The sequence below is a fragment of the Carassius gibelio genome, chromosome B21, assembly GCF_023724105.1.
Source record: "Carassius gibelio isolate Cgi1373 ecotype wild population from Czech Republic chromosome B21, carGib1.2-hapl.c, whole genome shotgun sequence".
NCBI classification, from domain to species: Eukaryota; Metazoa; Chordata; class Actinopteri; order Cypriniformes; family Cyprinidae; genus Carassius; species Carassius gibelio.
In genome coordinates, this window is record NC_068416.1 from 19,277,989 (window position 1) to 19,299,223 (window position 21,235).

The 21,235-nt window shown below is 34.9% G+C and overlaps 1 protein-coding gene across 9 annotated transcripts in view; it reads right to left on the minus strand.

The window, feature by feature from the left end:
* Nucleotides 1-14,999: 14,999 nt before the first annotated feature.
* LOC127985863 (retinoic acid receptor RXR-alpha-A) overlaps nt 15,000-21,235 on the minus strand; it is a 143,431-nt gene continuing 137,195 nt past the window's right edge. For all 9 annotated transcript variants that reach the window (XM_052588060.1, XM_052588062.1, XM_052588056.1 and 6 more), the window contains 4 exons: nt 20,187-20,319; nt 18,395-18,486; nt 18,132-18,237; nt 15,000-17,985 (listed from right to left, as the gene is read on the minus strand). In XM_052588060.1, the coding sequence (XP_052444020.1) occupies nt 17,838-17,985; nt 18,132-18,237; nt 18,395-18,486; nt 20,187-20,319 (479 nt within the window). In that variant the 3' untranslated portion in view covers nt 15,000-17,837. The remainder of the gene's footprint in view (nt 17,986-18,131; nt 18,238-18,394; nt 18,487-20,186; nt 20,320-21,235) is intronic.

The following is a 21,235-nucleotide window of genomic DNA, read 5'->3' on the forward strand; positions in this document are numbered from 1 at the left end:
TAGAGAGCTCTTTAATTCAATTCTTACTAGTAACAATTCCAATTACAGAGCTCTATAATTGTATTATTACTAGTAGAAACTCCTATTCATGAGATGCAAAACAGATTGCAGGTATCCCGCCTACAACAGTGCGTTTCAAAATAAAAGCCCTGTAGCGTGGTTCTAAAGTATCCAGAAATATTTTACAGACTTAGGTAACATTAATCATGTTCACATTAAAGCAAAAATAAGATGATGCCTGAGATGAATATTTACAGTGTTTAGAATTGATATGCAATAATAGAATGATTGTGTTTGTTGTTTAGTAAAATAGAAAACATTAGGCCAAATAGTCTTAAACTTTTTTATAAATTGTGACTCGGGGTTAAATCTAGCCTAAAGTTTTTTTCAAGTTTTTTTTTTTTTTTTCTTCTTTTTTTCTCCAGGTTGCAATATTGTTTTATATTTTGCCTTCAAATAAGCTTATGCCTGTTGTGGTTGCATGTGTTTGTTGTTAAGTAAAATGAACAAGAGAACACTGAGGAATTCTGACTGTGCATTTAACTCTTTTGTATATATAAATATATATATTATCGTTAGTCTCATATCATAATTGATAAAAGTTATATTTCAATGTTTTTGGTAGACAAGAAAAAACAAATTTTTTAGAAATCACATTGTTATTTTTTATTGATATTATAACAGTACATTCAACCAGATGTGTGAACAAGTATGCAAAAAGAAAAAGATCCATCATCAATTGCCTAACCAATAAAAGTGACTTAGGCAGAATATGCCATGACTTTCTCTTACATATAAAATGCAAACATAACAAAACTTGTTTTACTCTCCTAAATGTAACCAAGATGTGTAACTTGTGAACCCTAACCAAGTTGTTTCTTATTAATGTCTAACCTTAACCACTGTTTTCCTTTTCTACCCTTAATCAAAGTTCCACTTAGGTGCTGTGCAAACATAACCAAAGTTTTTTTTATTCTCCTAAATATAACCAAGATGTGTAATTTGTCCTGACGGCAGTAATGGGATGGGACTGTAGGCAGTCCAGAGAGCCATTCTTTCAGGAAGGTCTGGTCAACATCTGATATGGGCACACATGGGCCAGTCTTGTTGATCTCGGGTTTACACGGATCAGTTTTGGATTTTAACCATGATCCGATGGTTCTGGGGGCGATGCAAAGTGTTGAACAGAAAAGATTCTTACACACAGGTAGTTTACGTCTATCTGCCAGTTGCAGGTGGTATAATAGGGACGTTGTTCTCCAAGATGCAACACCACCTTTCTTCTGTTTTATGGGCACATTTTGGACTACAGTCTGGATATACAGCTTGCGTGTCTCCCAGAAAGGCATGGACCAGAAATTGTTGAAGATATCTGTTCCATGCTATTCAGTCAGTTTCTCTGACTTTAAGCAGTGATGTGATGTGTAGGGTGGGCCCATGGTCTTTGGTGGTCTCTCCTGTCCCATTGGATTCTTCTAATTCTCCCCCTTAAGACGCTTCTCCTTTATCAGCTCTCGCTTCACATATCTGGCCTTGGGCGCCTATGACGTTGAACAGCAGAAGTTTCAAGTACATCTCCTGCATCTCCTTCACTGACAGCTCCTTGAGCTGTGTCTGTATCACTACCATTATCTGGGCTGTCATCTTTCTCAGGTGTATCGTCCTCATTCAAAACAGTGTCATCGATTTCACTATTTGACGATAAATCAGGATCTGATTCTGCTCTGGAGGCTTTACTGGCTGTTTTCTCTTCTATCTGTTGCCCCATGTCTACGCCATTACCTTCTTTCTCAGATCTGCTCTCATCTAAATCCTCCAACTCCACTACATGGGTATCAACTTTATTTCCTGACATTAAAACAGAAAATGGAGTGCTGTTGAGTATTTTAACTCAGTAAATCATGTTAAATTCATAGGTCCACTGCAAAAAAAAAAAAAAAAATCTAAAATCTAAATCTTACCAAATACTTCTTATGTCTAGCCAAAATGTCTAATTTATATAAAAAACTATTTTACTTTTTTATTTTACTATTTTTACTTTTATTTGCATTTAAAATAAAAAGTAAATGCTTGAAAAATTACTTCACTTTATTTTTTCCAGCATCTTTGCATATCTGAACCCTTTCCAGCAGTGACTGTATGATTTTGAGATACATCCTTTCACATTGAGGACATTTGAGGGACTCAAACACAACTATTTAAAAAGATTCAAACATTCACTGATGCTCCAGAAGGAAACAAGATGCATTAAGAGCTGGGGGGTGAAAACTTTTGGAATTTGAAGATCAATGTAAATTGTACTTAATTTGTGTACCGGGAAACATACAAGTATCTTCTGTTGCTTACGAAGGGCAGAACTAAATGGAAAACAATTATATTTCAACAAAATAAGAAAAATTTGGCCATCTTCATTGTGTTCAAAAGTTTTCACCCCCCAGCTCTTAATGCATCTTGTTTCCTTCTGGAGCATCAGTGAATGTTTGAATCTTTTTTAATAGTTTTGTTTGAGTCCCTCAAATGTCCTCAGTGTGATAAGGTGCATCTCAAAATCATACAGTCACTGCTGGAAAGGGTTCAAATATGTAAAGATACTGGAAAACTGAAGAATCTGCAGGACTTTAAAGATTTTTCTGAAGAACGCTGGTCAGTTTAACTGTTCAGAACAAACAAGGGACTCATGCACAACCATCACAAAACAGAAACACAGCCGAGGATCATCAGGTAACAGAACACAGTACTAAGAACCAAGGGTTCCCAAACTTTTGAGTGGGAAAAGTTTTTTTAACAATTTCAGCAATTCTTTTGTCTTGTGGACTAAATGTTAATATCTTTTATGTACAATATCTTACTCAGGACAGTACTAAATAAAAAATAACATGCATTTAGTATGATCTCTCTTATTTTTTGAAAATTACTCATATTTTCACAGATTCTGCAAGGGGTGCCCAAACTTTCGATCCCCACTGTAAATGCATAAAAACTATCATATTGTATTATTTGTCTGATGATGTTCAATTATCAATCAATCCATCCATAACCAAGATATTACTAGACGATTTTCATTATAGTTATTATTACTATCATCATTATCATAGACTTTGGCCTTTTCAGAACTTTTACTATTATGATCATTATTATTATCAATATCTTTATTATTATTATCATTACTATTACTATCATCATTATCATAGATTTTGGACTTTTATCATAGACCTTTCAGTGTCCCACATTATCACTAAAGAAAAATGAAATGTTGGGTTTAATTAAAAATATTATGTCAACAGGTTCTACACAATTTGTTTAACTAATCTCAACAAACAATAATTTAGTTCATTTTACAAAAGATGATAAAGTAAACTAAATTAACAAGCCTTAGTAGAATCAACAAACAACAATTCAGTTCATTGTACATGAAACTTATAATTAATTATTCCACTTCAGAAACACCGGCCTCTACAATAAGGACTTAATAAGACTAAACACCAAATCCATAAATAAGAGTGCAGTCGTTCAATACAATTCAACACCGCTTCTCAATTAAAGTTATTCAAACATATCACAAACAAACGTTTGAAATGCAATATTACATTTCCAACAACTTATTTGTGTGATTTGTTCTAATTTACATTAGAACAAGTTCATTTACTCAACTGTGATCTGTTATTACTCAGGTACCTATCTAATGGTGCTACACTTCTGCAAGAGGGTGACAGAACAACAATTACCCATAATACACTGCAAAATCCTCAGCCAATGAGATTCAAGTCTGTATTGGTTTTATTAATCTGTTACTTTTATGCAACAGTTATGTTGGCTGAACAAATCATTTTTAAGTAAAGCTGACAATACACACTTTTTTGTTGAATGAACTAGACTAAAGTAAGTTCACATTGTTAAAGTAAATTGGCAAAAGTGAAAGTACATTTTTTTGAGTGTAGGAAGCACCAGATTGTTTTTAGACAACTTGCACTAAGAGGACTAATATGTCTATAATTTATTTTATGAATGTGTTATCTGCATTTTCTCTTTTTATTTTGTTAGGAGATGTCCTGGGGTTTTTAAAATGGTATTGTGTTTGAATTTAATGTTTTGGCTACAAATCGCAGATATTGCAGACTGCTCAGCCCTGCCTCTCCACCGTGTACTTCGTCAGCTGGGGGCGCCAAAATTTCCCGCCTGCCTGTTTATATACCCCAGTTGAATATGCATAAGGCACGATTAGCATAATGATATGTCGCCGATTACAGAGCTCTGTAATGCAATTGTTACTAGTAAGAATTGCTATTGTAGAGCTCTGTAATTCAATTTGAACTAGTAAGATTATGGGAGGCCGTTTCAGCATAAAAACGTCCCAGCGTTACTCGTCGTAATTATATTTTTACTAGTAACAATTCAATTAAAGAGCTCTATAATTTAATTTTTACTAGTAACAATTACAATTATAGAGCTCTATAATTCAATTTTTACTAGTAACAATTATGATTATAGAGCTCTCTAATTGAATTCTTACTAGTAACAATTACAATTATAGAGCTCTCTAATTGAATTCTTACTAGTAACAATTACAATTATAGAGCTCTCTAATTGAATTTTTACTAGTAACAATTATGATTATAGAGCTCTCTAATTCAATTGTTACTAGTAACAATTCCAATTAGAGAGCTCTACAATTCATTTATTACTAGTCATATGTCTCCATTGACTTCCATTCATTTTTAATTATAGAGCTCTGCAATTCAATTGTTACTAGTAACAATTCGGATTATAGAGCTCTCTAATTCAATTGTTACTAGTAACAATTACAATTATAGAGCTCTCTAATTGAATTGTTACTAGTAACAATTATGATTATAGAGCTCTCTAATTGAATTCTTACTAGTAACAATTACAATTATAGAGCTCTCTAATTGAATTCTTACTAGTAACAATTACAATTATAGAGCTCTCTAATTGAATTATTACTAGTAACAATTACCATTATAGAGCTCTCTAATTGAATTCTTACTAGTAACAATTGAATTACAGAGCTCTTCAATTGATTTATTACTAGTAAAAATACAAATTAAAGATATGTGTAATTGCAGAGCTCTCTAATTGAATTACAGAGCTCTCTAATTCAGTTGTTACTAGTAACAATTGAATTAGAGAGCTCTCTAATCGTAATTGTTACTAGTAACAATTGAATTACAGAGCTCTCTAATCATAATTGTTACTAGTAACAATTCAATTAGAGAGCTCTGTAATCCATTTATAGAGCTCTATAATCAAATTATTACTAGTAAGAATTCAATTGCAGAGCTCTCTAATTGCAATTCTTACTAGTAATAATTTAATTATAGAGCTCTCTAATTCAATTGTTACTAGTAACAATTTGATTATAGAGCTCTATAATTAAATTACAGAGCTCTCTAATTGAATTGTTACTATGGGAGGCCGTTTCAGCAAAAAAACGTTCCAGCGTTACTCGTCGTAATTATATTTTTACTAGTAACAATTCAATTAAAGAGCTCTATAATTTAATTTCTACTAGTAACAATTACAATTATAGAGCTCTATAATTCAATTGTTACTAGTAACAATTATGATTATAGAGCTCTCTAATTGAATTCTTACTAGTAACAATTACAATTATAGAGCTCTCTAATTGAATTTTTACTAGTAACAATTACAATTATAGAGCTCTCTAATTGAATTATTACTAGTAACAATTATGATTATAGAGCTCTCTAATTCAATTGTTACTAGTAACAATTCCAATTAGAGAGCTCTACAATTCATTTATTACTAGTCATATGTCTCCATTGACTTCCATTCATTTTTAATTATAGAGCTCTGCAATTCAATTGTTACTAGTAACAATTCGGATTATAGAGCTCTCTAATTGAATTGTTACTAGTAACAATTACAATTATAGAGCTCTCTAATTCAATTGTTACTAGTAACAATTATGATTATAGAGCTCTCTAATTGAATTCTTACTAGTAACAATTACAATTATAGAGCTCTCTAATTGAATTCTTACTAGTAACAATTACAATTATAGAGCTCTCTAATTGAATTATTACTAGTAACAATTACCATTATAGAGCTCTTTAATTGAATTCTTACTAGTAACAATTGAATTACAGAGCTCTTCAATTGATTTATTACTAGTAAAAATACACATTAAAGATATGTGTAATTGCAGAGCTCTCTAATTGAATTACAGAGCTCTCTAATTGAATTGTTACTAGTAACAATTGAATTAGAGAGCTCTCTAATCGTAATTGTTACTAGTAACAATTGAATTACAGAGCTCTGTAATCATAATTGTTACTAGTAACAATTCAATTAGAGAGCTCTGTAATTCATTTATAGAGCTCTATAATCAAATTATTACTAGTAAGAATTCAATTGCAGAGCTCTCTAATTGCAATTCTTACTAGTAATAATTTAATTATAGAGCTCTCTAATTCAATTTTTACTAGTAACAATTTGATTATAGAGCTCTATAATTAAATTACAGAGCTCTCTAATTGAATTGTTACTAGTAAGAATTAAGTTACAGAGCTCCATAATTCAGTTCTTACTAGTAACAATTAGAATTAGAGAGCTCTGTAATTGCAATCTTACTAGTTCAAATTGAATTACAGAGCTCTACAATAGCAATTCTTACTAGTAACAATTGCATTACAGAGCTCTGTAATCGGCGACATATCATTATGCTAATCGTGCCTTATGCATATTCAACTGGGGTATATAAACAGGCAGGCGGGAAATTTTGGCGCCCCCAGCTGACATGGACGAAGTACACGGTGGAGAGGCAGGGCTGAGCAGTCTGCAATATCTGCGATTTGTACACAATACCATTTTAAAACCCCCAGGACGTCTCCTAACAAAATAAAAGAGAAAATGCAGATAACACATTCATAAAAGAAATTATAGACATATTAGTGCTTTTAGTGCAAGTTGTCTAAAAACAATCTGGTGCTTCCTACACTCAAAAAAATGTACTTTCACTTTTGCCAATTTACTTTAACAATGTGAACTGAATTTAGTCTAGTTCATTCAACAAAAAAGTGTGTATTGTCAGCTTTACTTAAAAATGATTTGTTCAGCCAACATAACTGTTGCATAAAAGTAACAGATTAATAAAACCAATACAGACTTGAATCTCATTGGCTGAGGATTTTGCAGTGTATTATGGGTAATTGTTGTTTTGTCACCCTCTTGCAGAAGTGTAGCACCATTAGATAGGTACTTGAGTAATATCAGATGACATTTGAGTTAATGAACTTGTTCTAATGTAATTTAGAACAAATCACACAAATAAGTTGTTTGAAATGTAATATTGCATTTCAAACATGTGTTTGTGGTCTCTTTGATGAACCTTAATTGAGAAGCGGTGTTTAATTGCACTGACCGACTGCACTATTATTAATGGAGTCAGTGTTATAGTCTTATTAAATCCTTATTTTAGAGGGCGGTGTTTCTGAAGTGGAATCATTAATTATAACTTTTACGTACAATGAACTGAATTGTTGTTTGTTGATTCTACTAAGGGTTGTTAATTTAATTTACTTTAACATCTTTTGTAAAATGAACTAAATTATTGTTTGTTGAGGTTAGTTAAACAAATTGTGTGGAACCTGTTGACATAATATTTTTAATTAAACCCAACATTTCATTATTCTTTAGTGATAATGTGAGACACTGAAAGGTCTATGATAAAAGTCCAAAATCTATGATAATGATGATAGTAATAGTAATGATAATAATAATAATGATATTGATAATAATAATGATCATAATAGTAAAAGTTCTGAAAAGGCCAAAGTCTATGATAAAGGCCAAAATCTATGATAATGATGATAGTAATAATAACTATAATGAAAATCGTCTAGTAATTATCTTGGTTATGGATGGATTGATTGATAATTGAACATCATCAGACAAATAATACAATATGATAGTTTTTATGCATTTACAGTGGGGATCGAAAGTTTGGGCACCCCTTGCAGAATCTGTGAAAATATGAGTAATTTTCAAAAAATAAGAGAGATCATACTAAATGCATGTTATTTTTTATTTAGTACTGTCCTGAGTAAGATATTGTACATAAAAGATATTAACATTTAGTCCACGAGACAAAAAAATTGCTGAAATTATTAAAATAACCCCACTCAAAAGTTTGGGAACCCTTGGTTCTTAATACTGTGTTCTGTTACCTGATGATCCACGACTGTCTTTCTGTTTTGTGATGGTTGTGCATGAGTCCCTTGTTTGTTCTGAACAGTTAAACTGAGCAGCGTTCTTCAGAAAAATCTTTAAGGTCCTGCAGATTCTTCAGTTTTCCAGTATCTTTGCATATTTGAACCCTTTCCAGCAGTGACTGTATGATTTTGAGATGCATCTTTTCAGACTGAGGACATTTGAGGGACTCAAACACAACTATTTAAAAAGATTCAAACATTCACTGATGCTCCAGAAGGAAACAAGATGCATTAAGAGCTGGGGGGTGAAAACTTTTGAACACAATGAAGATGGCCAAATTTTTCTTATTTTGTTGAAATATAATTGTTTTCCATTTAGTTCTGCCCTTCGTAAGCAACAGAAGATACTTGTATGTTTCCCGGTACACAAATTAAGTACAATTTACCTTGATCTTCAAATTCTTAATGCATCTTGTTTCCTTCTGGAGCATCAGTGAATGTTTGAATCTTTTTAAATAGTTGTGTTTGAGTCCCTCAAATGTCCTCAATGTGAAAGGATGTATCTCAAAATCATACAGTCACTGCTGGAAAGGGTTCAGATATGCAAAGATGCTGGAAAAAATAAAGTGAAGTAATTTTTCAAGCATTTACTTTTTATTTTAAATGCAAATAAAAGTAAAAATAGTAAAATAAAAAAGTAAAATAGTTTTTTATATAAATTAGACATTTTGACTAGACATAAGAAGTATTTGGTAAGATTTAGATTTTTTTTTTTTTTTTTTTTTTTTTTTTTTTTTTGCAGTGGACCTATGAATTTAACATGATTTAATGAGTTAAAATACTCAACAGCACTCCATTTTCTGTTTTAATGTCAGGAAATAAAGTTGATACCCATGTAGTGGAGTTGGAGGATTTAGATGAGAGCAGATCTGAGAAAGAAGGTAATGGCGTAGACATGGGGCAACAAATAGAAGAGGAAACGGCCAGTAAAGCCTCCAGAGCAGAATCAGATCCTGATTTATCGTCAAATAGTGAAATCGATGACACTGTCTTGGATGAGGACTATACACCTGAGAAAGATGACAGCCCAGATAATGGTAGTGATACAGACACAGCTCAAGGAGCTGTCAGTGAAGGAGATGCAGGAGATGTACTTGAAACTTCTGCTGTTCAACGTCATAGGCGCCCAAGGCCAGATATGTGGACGAGAGAGCTGATAAAGGAGAAGCGTCTTAAGGGGGAGAATTAGAAGAATCCAATGGGACAGGAGAGACCACCAAAGACCATGGGCCCACCCTACACATCACATCACTGCTTAAAGTCAGAGAAACTGACTGAATAGCATGGAACAGATATCTTCAACAATTTCTGGTCCATGCCTTTCTGAGAGACACGCAAGCTGTATATCCAGACTCTAGTCCAAAATGTGCCCATAAAACAGAAGAAAGGTGGTGTTGCATCTAGGAGAACAAAGTCCCTATTATACCACCTGCAACTGGCAGATAGACGTAAACTACCTGTGTGTAAGAATCTTTTCTGTTCAACACTTTGCATCGCCCCCAGAACCATCGGATCATGGTTAAAATCCAAAACTGATCCGTGTAAACCCGAGATCAACAAGACTGGCCCATGTGTGCCCATATCAGATGTTGACCAGACCTTCCTGAAAGAATGGCTCTCTGGACTGCCTACAGTCCCATTCCATTACTGCCGTCAGGACAAATTACACATCTTGGTAATATTTAGGAGAATAAAAAAACTTTGGTTATGTTTGCACAGCACCTAAGTGGAACTTCGATTAAGGGTAGAAAAGGAAAACAGTGGTTAAGGTTAGACATTAATAAGAAACAACTTGGTTAGGGTTCACAAGTTACACATCTTGGTTACAATTAGGAGAGTAAAACAACTTTTGTTATGTTTGCATTTTATATGTAAGAGAAAGTCATGGCATATTCTGCCTAAGTCACTTTTATGGTTAGGCAATTTAATGATGGATCTTTTTCTTTTTGCATACTTGTTCACACATCTGGTTGAATGTACTGTTATAATATCAATAAAAAATAACAATGTGATTTCTAAAAAAAAAATGTTTCTTGTTTACCAAAAACATTGAAATATAACTTTTCTCAATTATGATAGGAGACTAACAATAATATATATTTTTATATATACAAAAGAGTTAAATGCACAGTCAGAATTCCTCAGTATTCTCTTGTTCATTTTACTTAACAACAAACACATGCAACCACAACAGGCATAAGCTTATTTGAAGGCAAAATATAAAACAATATTGCAACCTGGAGAAAAAAAGAAGAAAAAAAAAAAAAAAAACTTGAAAAAAAACTTTAGGCTAGATTTAACCTCGAGTCACAATTTATAAAAAAGTTTAAGACTATTTGGCCTAATGTTTTCTATTTTACTAAACAACAAACACAATCATTCTATTATTGCATATCAATTCTAAACACTGTAAATATTCATCTCAGGCATCATCTTAATTTTGCTTTAATGTGAACATGATTAATGTTACCTAAGTCTGTAAAATATTTCAGGATACTTTAGAACCACGCTACAGGGCTTTTATTTTGAAACGCACTGTTGTAGGCGGGATATCTGCAATCTGTTTTGCATCTCATGAATAGGAGTTTCTACTAGTAATAATACAATTATAGAGCTCTGTAATTGGAATTGTTACTAGTAAGAATTGAATTAAAGAGCTCTCTAATTCAGTTTTTACTAGTAACAATTACAATTAGAGAGCTCTATAATTCAGTTTTTACTAGTAACAATTGAATTAGAGAGCTCTCTAGTGGAATTGTAGAGCTCTGCAATTGGATTATTACTAGTAACAACTGAATTACAGAGCTCTGCAATTGTATTCTTACTAGTAATAAATGAATTGTAGAGCTCTCTAATTGGAATTGTTACTAGTAAAAATTGAATTATAGAGCTCTTTAATTCAGTTGTTACTAGTAAGAATACAATTGCAGAGCTCTATAATTCAATTAGAGAGCTCTACAATCATAATTGTTACTAGTAAAAATTTAATTATAGAGCTCTATAATTGTAATTGTTACTAGTAGAAATTAAATTATAGAGCTCTTTAATTGAATTGTTACTAGTAAAAATATAATTACGACGAGTAACGCTGGGACGTTTTTATGCTGAAAGGGCCTCCCATATTCTTACAAGTAATAAATGAATTGTAGAGCTCTCTAATTGGAATTGTTACTAGTAAAAATTGAATTATAGAGCTCTTTAATTCAGTTGTTACTAGTAAGAATACAATTGCAGAGCTCTATAATTCAATTAGAGAGCTCTACAATTGAATTATAGAGCTCTATAATTGTAATTGTTACTAGTAAAAATTAAATTATAGAGCTCTTTAATTGAATTGTTACTAGTAAAAATATAATTACGACGAGTAACGCTGGGACGTTTTTATGCTGAAAGGGCCTCCCATATGTCCCTGCAGAAGCCTGAGCTGGAACAGGAGTCAGACAGTGTGAGAGCGTCTCCAGGCTCTTTAGGAGTGGTGCAACAGAACAATACGTTCCCTTTCTTGCTCTCTTTCTCTCTCTGTCACACACACACACACACAATAATAGAGAATTGCGCATGTTCCTTGACATACTCTCTCTTGCTTTCATACAGTACAGTTTCTCTCTGTATCCCTACACTTGCACACACGGAGAGCAGTGAAGTGTAGAGCCACTCATACAAAGTATAAATGGCATAAGATGGCATGTCTATTCTTAAGGGCCTGGACCTTGATCAAGATGATCTTGATAGGACACTGCAGTGCAACCACACCCTCTGTCTGCATGCATCACCTGCAGTTGCCTCACATGATCAATTGTGTTGGTTTATTATAACTGGATTGGTGGATGAAGATGTGTGTGTATATATATATATATATATATATATATATATATATATATATATATATATATATATATATATATATATATATATTTGGCATCCTCAGCCTTACTGTTCCCAAACAGAACAAGTTCACGCTCTACCACAGCAGCAGAAAATGAAGAGGTAGAGCTATTTCATGAAGACCTTGAGGAAGCAATGAACATGCGCTCCACCTTCCTCGTGGTGATGGGTGATCTCAATGCAAAAGTTGGACACTGCAAGGTTAATGACTAATTCGTTCATGACATCCGCATGACACATGTGAAGACCAACGCAACACATGCATACGCTAAATCTTACGTATGCTTAATGTGTATTATTATTTTTGGCACCTGGGTGTACTGCGCTGGCGGCAGTGTTAAACTGTGCCAATGTTTCCTTGGGACACTTTAGGCCCCATTATCCCAATAGCACACCCCCTGACAGTTGTCAGGTATCTAATCATTGTTGTGGACAAATGGGAACTGTGTTCCTTGCCGATGACCTCTCGGTCAAGACCGTGCTTTGCTCTGAGGACCGCTTGGAACATCAAGTCCACGAGCCAGTGATTCATTTAGTCGTGGCCTGTTGTCATTGAGGACGCTTGCAGGGAAATGGATACTCCAGAATGAGGACATAATCATCTTCACCTCTTCAAACCATTCCAGCATATACACTAGAGACTAGCAGAAGCTGTTCAGAATATACTGCCTCTAAACATCCAGACTACAATACAATTCAATAAAAGGTTCATTATAGGTATGTTTGATTTTTTTCTCATAAATTCTACATTTAATTGTACATAAATTTGATTCAATTAGATATATTTACAACTTAATTTCCAAAAGGAAGTCCACTGACCTCTTCAGGATAAATTTGATGGCAACCTGCAAAAGGAATCAAATCAAATAAAGAGATGTTAAAAAGCATGGGTCGATTAATCATTTTAATTATCAAATATTAAAGGCTGCATATTCTTATTGACACCTTTTTTTCCCAAACGTGTTAAATAAAGCACTGGTCTATACATTATGTATGGAGAATATAGCAAGAGTGATCGCACCTTCTGGCAATACAAGTACTGGGTGTGAATGGCCAGACCTATATATATATATATATATATATATATATATATATATATATATATATATATATATATATAAAATGAATGCTACTTCAATTGATAAATTAACCATTTAGATCTGAAATAAGGTATGAGGTCACATATGCATGTATAAAAACACAGACTTAACTAAGCACAGGTGAGGATCCTGCAGAGCTGCTGTCTCGAGGACAGATGGACCCGGTTCAGGATCAGCTGGATCCTGTGCTGTTGATTTAAACATGAAGGAATCCGGTTGAGGATCAGCTGGGTCCTGCAGAACAGATGGATCTGGTTGAGGATCAGTTGAATCTGTGCCAGGCTGTGGTGAAGAAACAAAGCCCACTTTGTTGAGCTTTTTGTTTTGTATTGTTGCATGTTTTACAGTCTGCAACGTTCTCTTGAAGAATACACTGATGCTTTTTTTCTGCTGCATTTTTCCTTATACATAGAGAAACAGAAGAGTTAGAAATTACCAACATATTTCAGAAGTCAAGGCTAGTCCCGGAGAAAGAACCAACAACAAACTCACGACTCCAAACTAACAAACATATTAAATGCAGGTTGAAGGTATCATATTTCACAATATGAGTAATTCTATTATTTTTTTGCCAGAAACTACAAGCAAATGTAAGGCTTAATGTACCAACTACAAAGTACTCTGTTTTGCTTCCTTTTTCCCCCCTACTAAAATAAATAATAAATTAATACACACAGACATTCATGCTGTCATTTTGGAAGAATGGCTTTGGGTTGTCAGGTCTCAGAAATAATTCCAGCCCGAAGCCAACTCAATAAGGAATTAAAACAAGCCCAGTTTTTCCATTTCGGAATTGACAGCTGTGGGATTCCCTTTAAATAAACATTTCAATGTTGTTTATTCTATGTTTTAAAGTTTATTTAGATTTTTTTTTTGCTAGACATATTTGCATGTAATATGTATTTTATTCCTCTGCAGTTACTTTATTTTAATTTGAGTACTTTTAATTCTTCTTTTACTGTCTTTTATATACATTTATATATATAATACACAATATATATTGTTTTAAACGTAAAAACGTAAATATAAAAATATATGTAAATGTAAATATTATTAACACTGTCACAATTTTGTAATCTGACATAGCCATAAAGGTCGGCTGAAATCAGCAACATTTCTGAGCAGCTTTACAGGAAATCATGATGTTAATGTTTAGAGAAGATTTATACCTTTATGCCTTACTGTCGCATTCAGGTGATAGGAGGTTAAGAAGATTAAAATGCTATATTTATAATAGGTGTTATACTGTCTGTTTTTCCATGACTGCATTTTAAATGACACATTCACTAATAGTCTTTGACCCTCATACAATTCAAGCGAATAGGAACCAAAACCTTTCAGCCACAAGAATGACCTAAAGACGGCTTTAAGGTGATGCAGAAGACTCCAGTGATAACCAGTGTAATGAAGCTTGCATTTGTGATTGTGAATTCTCATACTCAAGTAAAAGCACAAATATCTAACAGAATATGACTTTGGCAGAAGTTGAAGTTGCCGTTTAGAATATTACTTGAGTAAAAGTCTTAAAGTATGCGATATTTAAGTGAAAGTCATGACATTTATTGTACTAACGTTTTTTTACTTTCTTCCATTTTGTATTTTTGGGTAAGAATAAGAAGCACTCATAAATGATTTGCATTAAAAACATAATCTAAAAACATTTCTGCATTATTTGTATCCAACGAGGCAAGGATCTCCTTACTATATTGGAATTGATAGAAAATGTGTAGGTCCAACAAGTTAATGAAGACATAACACCTAATATTTTTAATTAGACGTTTAATTTGATTGAAAGACAAAACATCAAAGAACAACCCACAAAGTAGAACAGATGACTTTTTAAATTCCTTAAAAATAAGACAAAATATGATGAGAGGACAATCCTTCTCTCTGAGACGGTGAAAGAAGGAAACCAAAAGGCAAAGTGGAGATGAAAAGAGGGAAGGTGTCGGAATTGACATCATCCCCCACAAAATTCCACTCTCAATGCTCAGATTTGAATTTTCCCACTTCAAATCAACATTTACACAATGTATACAACAGCCCACAGAAAGAGGAAGGAAGGGAGGATAGAAGCAAGGGTTAAAATTACATTTGTACAAAAATAGATTTTTTTTCCTATAGTTTTCTCAATGTTTTTAAAAGGTTGTGTCTCGGTGACGACTGAAGCTGTGACTGTGTCAGGGTCAAAGTTTATCCTCGCTAGTTTAAATGGCGAAAAAGTGGCTAAGCAACAGATTTTTTCACAAACAAGACATTTGTCTGAGGTTTTGTGAACAGAAAATGATTCATAAGTCAAGGAGCTGGTGTATGATCTTTTCTTAGGGCTCTGAACTGCTGGTATTAGTTTCAAATTTGACTTTGTGTGTGTGTGTGTGTGTGTGTGTGATTCAAGGCTGAACACAAAAGCTTCAGCAATTAAAAACATTTCTAGTATCTAAGAATACAACAGTGCAATTAGGCCTGGTTTTAGTCAATTTAAGAAAAACGCTTGGCTCCCTTAATAACATTGTTTGGAAACATTTAAAGAATGGATTTATATACTTTCATATTTAGAAATATACACACATTTACATATAGACAAAATAGAGCTTTATGTTATAAAGCATTTGCGTATGTATTAATTCTATCTAGGTTATCATTTCTGCATTACTCCATTTCCAACAGGAGAACGTTTTTTTTTTTTTTTTTTTTTTTTTTTAAATCTCAAACCTGAATATGGCTTCAAGATACCGGTGATCCAAAATATTAATTCATTACAAATTCTAGTGAAGCCATTCAAAATCACCTGCCACGCAAAGGAAAAGAGTTAAGGGGACGAAAAGCTGATTTTTAGAAATGTAATTATAGAGCCGCATCCTAATAAACAGCATCGACTGGAGTTGGTTGGGCTTCACTCTGGATAAACCATTTCGAGTGATCTAAATCAAACTATTGCTGAAGACCCTTGTGAGACTGCACTCAAACAAAAACAAACACGGATAATATCACATAAAAGTGCCATTTTTTTTTATCCAATTAAATACTTGTAAAAAATTCAAGTAATGTTGCAGTGCTGCATCTCCACCACTAGGTGGAAGTCTCAGCTCTCCCATTGCCTCAGTATTATTCTCTACTGCTCCACTCCGAAACTGCTGGAGACCCGGATCTTGGTCCTAGCGGTGTAACCTTGTTCACATGTGGTCTTTCGTTGCCAGAGTTTGAAAATCAACCTCACTACGGACAATCTTGGGGGGGAAAAAAAGAAGCTAAATGCATAGTTCAGCAGCAGCAGTAGCAGCAGCATACAGAAATAAAGAAAATGCTGAAGATGGCAAATTACAGACCCAGGAAACAGATGATACCTCATAAAAAAGGCAGCTCCGAAAACACAACAATGAGACTGAACATGAGGTTAAGTGCTTAGAAACATCCTAATGATAACACAGATTTGCAAGACCTGAATGCATGAGGCAGCTCGTGCGAACGGCTGACGCAGGAGTGGACACGGGACACAAGAAAAGACTCGATATACCAGAGTAAAAGTGACTGAAAGAGAGGTAACGGCACACATTTTGAAAAAGCATCCAAAAAAATACAGGATACCAATACTGAATTGGCTGTAATAAACTGTACAAGTGTCGAGCTCGTTTGGAAAACCGCTTGAGGTGAATTGTTATGCAGACGAGACACAGTGGGACATGTGGGCGGATTACAGTTGGCAGGATGTCCACTATAAGCGTCCTTAGTTTACGCCGTTCAGCATCATGGTCTCTGTGAGAACAGGCAGATTGGATTTTTAAAAACTCATGTTTCAAATGCATAAGTGTGAATGATCATAATCCAAAACTCAGGGTGGCTCATTAGGGCGACCTCAGGCGTCCCTTCCTGTCTGATCCTGAAGTCACGTCCTTATTGCGTCTCCCACACACCACTGATGATGCTCGGGTGAACTGTGATCGCTCACTTGGTTCAGAGCAAACTCGCTTCTTAAATGACAGTAATTACAAGAACGTTCTATCAGGGACAGCCCGCTTGAGGGGAAAACGGCAATTTGAGCAGGATTGTAATCGCAAAAACTCCCATCAGGAGCTGAAAACACAATGTTTGTGTTAGAAACCTGGATTATAACCCGCATTACCATCATCATCATCATCATCATCTCCCATAAGTCTTCATGTGCTCTGACATGCCAGGCCAGGATGGCCCTATCCAATCCTGAATGAGGCTGGTTACGCCCCCTTGATCCCTTCCTATAAAACCCATTGTATCCCAACGTACATGACCCTGCGTAAGACATTCCTGCAATTACTACACCTCCACTAAATCTATCCTTTTTTTTTTTTTTTTCTTATGTACACATTGAAGAATAGTTTGGTAAACCCGTGTCCACTGTTGTCTGTGGGCTTGAAGTCCATTGTCATTTTTTTTCTTATGTGTTGTATATATATTTATATCTTTATACAAAGTATAAAACAGACCCACGGACGTCATGACTGTGTAATGGTTCTAAAAGTTCCTTTGCTCTGGCAAATGGTGTCACGTGTTCAGTTTCTAAGGGGCCTTTGGGGTGGCAGACCCTTTTGTGTGTGTCCCCCGGCGACAGGAGGGCGTTATGTCATTATGTCATTTGGTGGGGCGCCTCTAGCATCTCCATGAGGAAGGTATCGATGGGAGTGTCCCCTATGAGCTTGAAGAAGAACAGATGCTCCAAACACTTCAGTCCAATTGAACGCAGGGCAGGGAGCCGCAGCAACAGCTTAGCAAACCTGCACACACACACACACACAATCAAACGATGAAAGAACAAGACTCTGACAATTTGACAAGAGCTGAGAAGTATGAAGCTGTTCTTCAAAAATTATCTTTTCTCAGTATATATCATCCAGGTCCTGGAGGTAAGTGGTTCTTGTACCTTCCAGGTTGTTCAGGGTATTTCTGTTTGCAGTAGGCTTCCAGAGAGGCATAGACCTTCTCTCTCAGCGCCTCCACCTCACCTGGGTTTGACAGGCCTTTGGAGTCTGAAATAGGAGATGCATAACAATGTAAGGTTTCCCAGTAGGAACTGTACTGTAGTGCTCCAGCGCATCCTCCCAGAAGAACAATGCAGCCGCTAAGATTTGTATCATTAGAAACACATTTTGGAAATTATATTCATTTTCACATATAGAGTAGTACCTGGATTGAAGAGGACGATGGCTCGAAGGCATCCTAGCTCTGTTTTATCCATCTGCATGTCTCTCATCTTTGACACCAACTCCGTCAGCACCCTGAATATAGGGGAGAACATACAGGTTATGACTGAAAACAGTTTGAATAATGGCAAGTATGGACCTGTTATAATTAGAGTTTCAGGAAGTCATGGTCAGTATCTGAGAACACGGGGTCCCATTTATCGTCCTAATTGAGAATACATCATAAAATAAGATACTTTGCCAACTCTGCACGTCCTATTAAGGTTTAAACAAAAAAATTAAACCCAGAAAATTTCTTATCAAATGTCAAGATTGGCATCACTTCCTCTGATCCAGAGGGTGACGTCTCTCCTCTGACAGTCTTGGCCTTTGTGTGACCGGGTGACGGCACACACACACACTGGTGCGAGGCATCCTCGTTCCCACTCTTAACACACTCTAATTGAATTGGCCTCCTGGAACAATCAGTGGAGGGGTGGGGAACTTCAGCCCAGTGTTTAAGTCGACCATCCACTTCATTTGTGCCAGGGCTGTCACTTGCAGGGGACCTGATAAAGAAACATTATCAGGGCTGCGCATCTTAATGCGAGCAGCATTAACACTGAGATCCATTCTTCCAGAGGAGTCGGGGGTATTCTAATCGCTAAAGCAGCCTCTGGGCGCTGAAGACAGAGGCAGGTGACACGGCTGCAGGAGATCCTCATGTCCAATTACTGCTAATACAGCTTTTTTCTTACAGTCATGACTTTCTTTATCAGCATTTCTGTTTGGTTTCTCAGTAACTACTATATCCTCCAAATAAAGTGTTTATAAGACATGTTTTCCATACGATTTTAACCATAAATAGGCTAGGTTTATGGATTTACAAATACTCTCATTAACTTTTTAAAAAGTACATTTTTGAAATTAAAATTGTATAATACAAATGTAAACTTAATATTTATTGGTGCGTGTATATATATATATATATATATATATATATATATATATATATATATATCACACTGTATGCACAAAATATACATATATTTATATAAAAATTAGCACAAAATATACATTTCCCTTAAGGTTTACTTTTTATCATTGCTATTCTTATATCATTTATTTCTATTTAAACTTTCTTTATTAATAGGGATGCTGAACAATGCATTTCACTGTCAACAAATGATGCTTTGTACTCTCTTCGAACCATATTTAGTTTGAGATCTGCGCAACAACAAAAAAATGTAGCTGGTAGCTTTATAACAAAGCACTGTTCAGGTTTTTGTGGGTACAGATACAGAGCAGAGCCCCTGGCGACTCGGGGTATGTATCCCTCCATATTTTTTGATTTCATCATAAATGACACACAAATGGATTTCCTTTAACATTTTCTGTCTGAGCACTCAACCATTTGTGCATGACCTCTGTTGCCAGCGCGGATGCATATTTAATGAATATCGATGTAAATCGATAGAGAGCTCGCTCCTCCCTGCCCTTCTGTCTCAGTGTTCCTCTGGCAGAAATGTCAAGGTTCTTCTTCTGCCCTTCTCATGAAAACTTCTAGTGTGATCATCTGCTTGTGCCATCACGTTTGAATATATTCAATATAGCCAAAATCTCACATATTACGAATTCACTCAATATGGTTTACACATTTTTTTTAATAAAATAATATTAAAAACATGAACACATAAACTAGTATATATTACAGAAATTAAAAAATGTTTTGTTTTTTTATTCTTAACTCCCCCCACAAACATTCAGTGGACCAACACTGTAAGTATCATTCTAACCTGTCAAATATGGCCCCTACTCCGGCACTGTGGGCGCTGTTCCGGTGCACGTGCAGTCCTGTGGCCAACAGTATCCCATCTTTCACTGCTATTGAACGGTGTGAAAATGACGCAATGAGGAGCTCATTCCATCCTGAGAGAGACAGACGAAACCATGAGAAAACATTCCACACAGTTAGAGGGAATTAAGCAAGCGTCTGAGTGACAGGGCTCCTTTAACTAGTCTGCCTAGCAACTCCCCAACTCCCCCTTATTTCCCCAGAGTTGAGCTTGGGAAAAGCTGAGATGCTTTCATCTGTGAGACAGCAGAACTAAAGGGGTTATTTATAGAAAACCTGAGAGCTCAGAGAGAGAACGAGAGAAGACCCTCTCAACATGCTCTTCAGCTTGTTCTGGGAAGATAAGCATGACTCACTGATACAATGGCCATAAAGAAAATTAAAAGCGAAGCAGTTTATTTGTAGAATAGTGGTTTACAGAGCATTTAGTTGTCTACTTTGTCAACTTCTTAGAAACTCACTCATAAATCTGATGCTGTACACAAACTGTTGTGACAGAACAACTGACTTTTCACACATCAATGCTGTCCTTTAACTAAGTGAGGACACCTGCCCCTTTAAGTTACCACTATATTAGCCATGGAGACTTCATTTCCCGCTTTTTAATATTTTACATATATTTTTATATGAAAGCACTTTTCTGAAAACACATGGCTATGTGCACTGTGCTAGAATAACTGACATATCATCGCACTTGTATATTGATGCTCTCTCGTTGGTCTGATTGCTTTGGATAAATGTGTCTGCTAAATGACTAAATGTAAATGAAACTGTCACGTTTCCCTACTTTTTTCAAAACCATATTAACTTCCAACTCAGACAGCATTTTGTTTTTGTATCAAAAGTATATTTAGTACCTAGAGTCTAGCTTTAAAATACAATAGTAGAAACAGCAGTAACACATAAACAGAATTTTCCTAATGCCTATACATTTTCCAAATATAACTGGAATTTTTTAAAAACTAAATCATGGATAAGTTGTTCAAAACT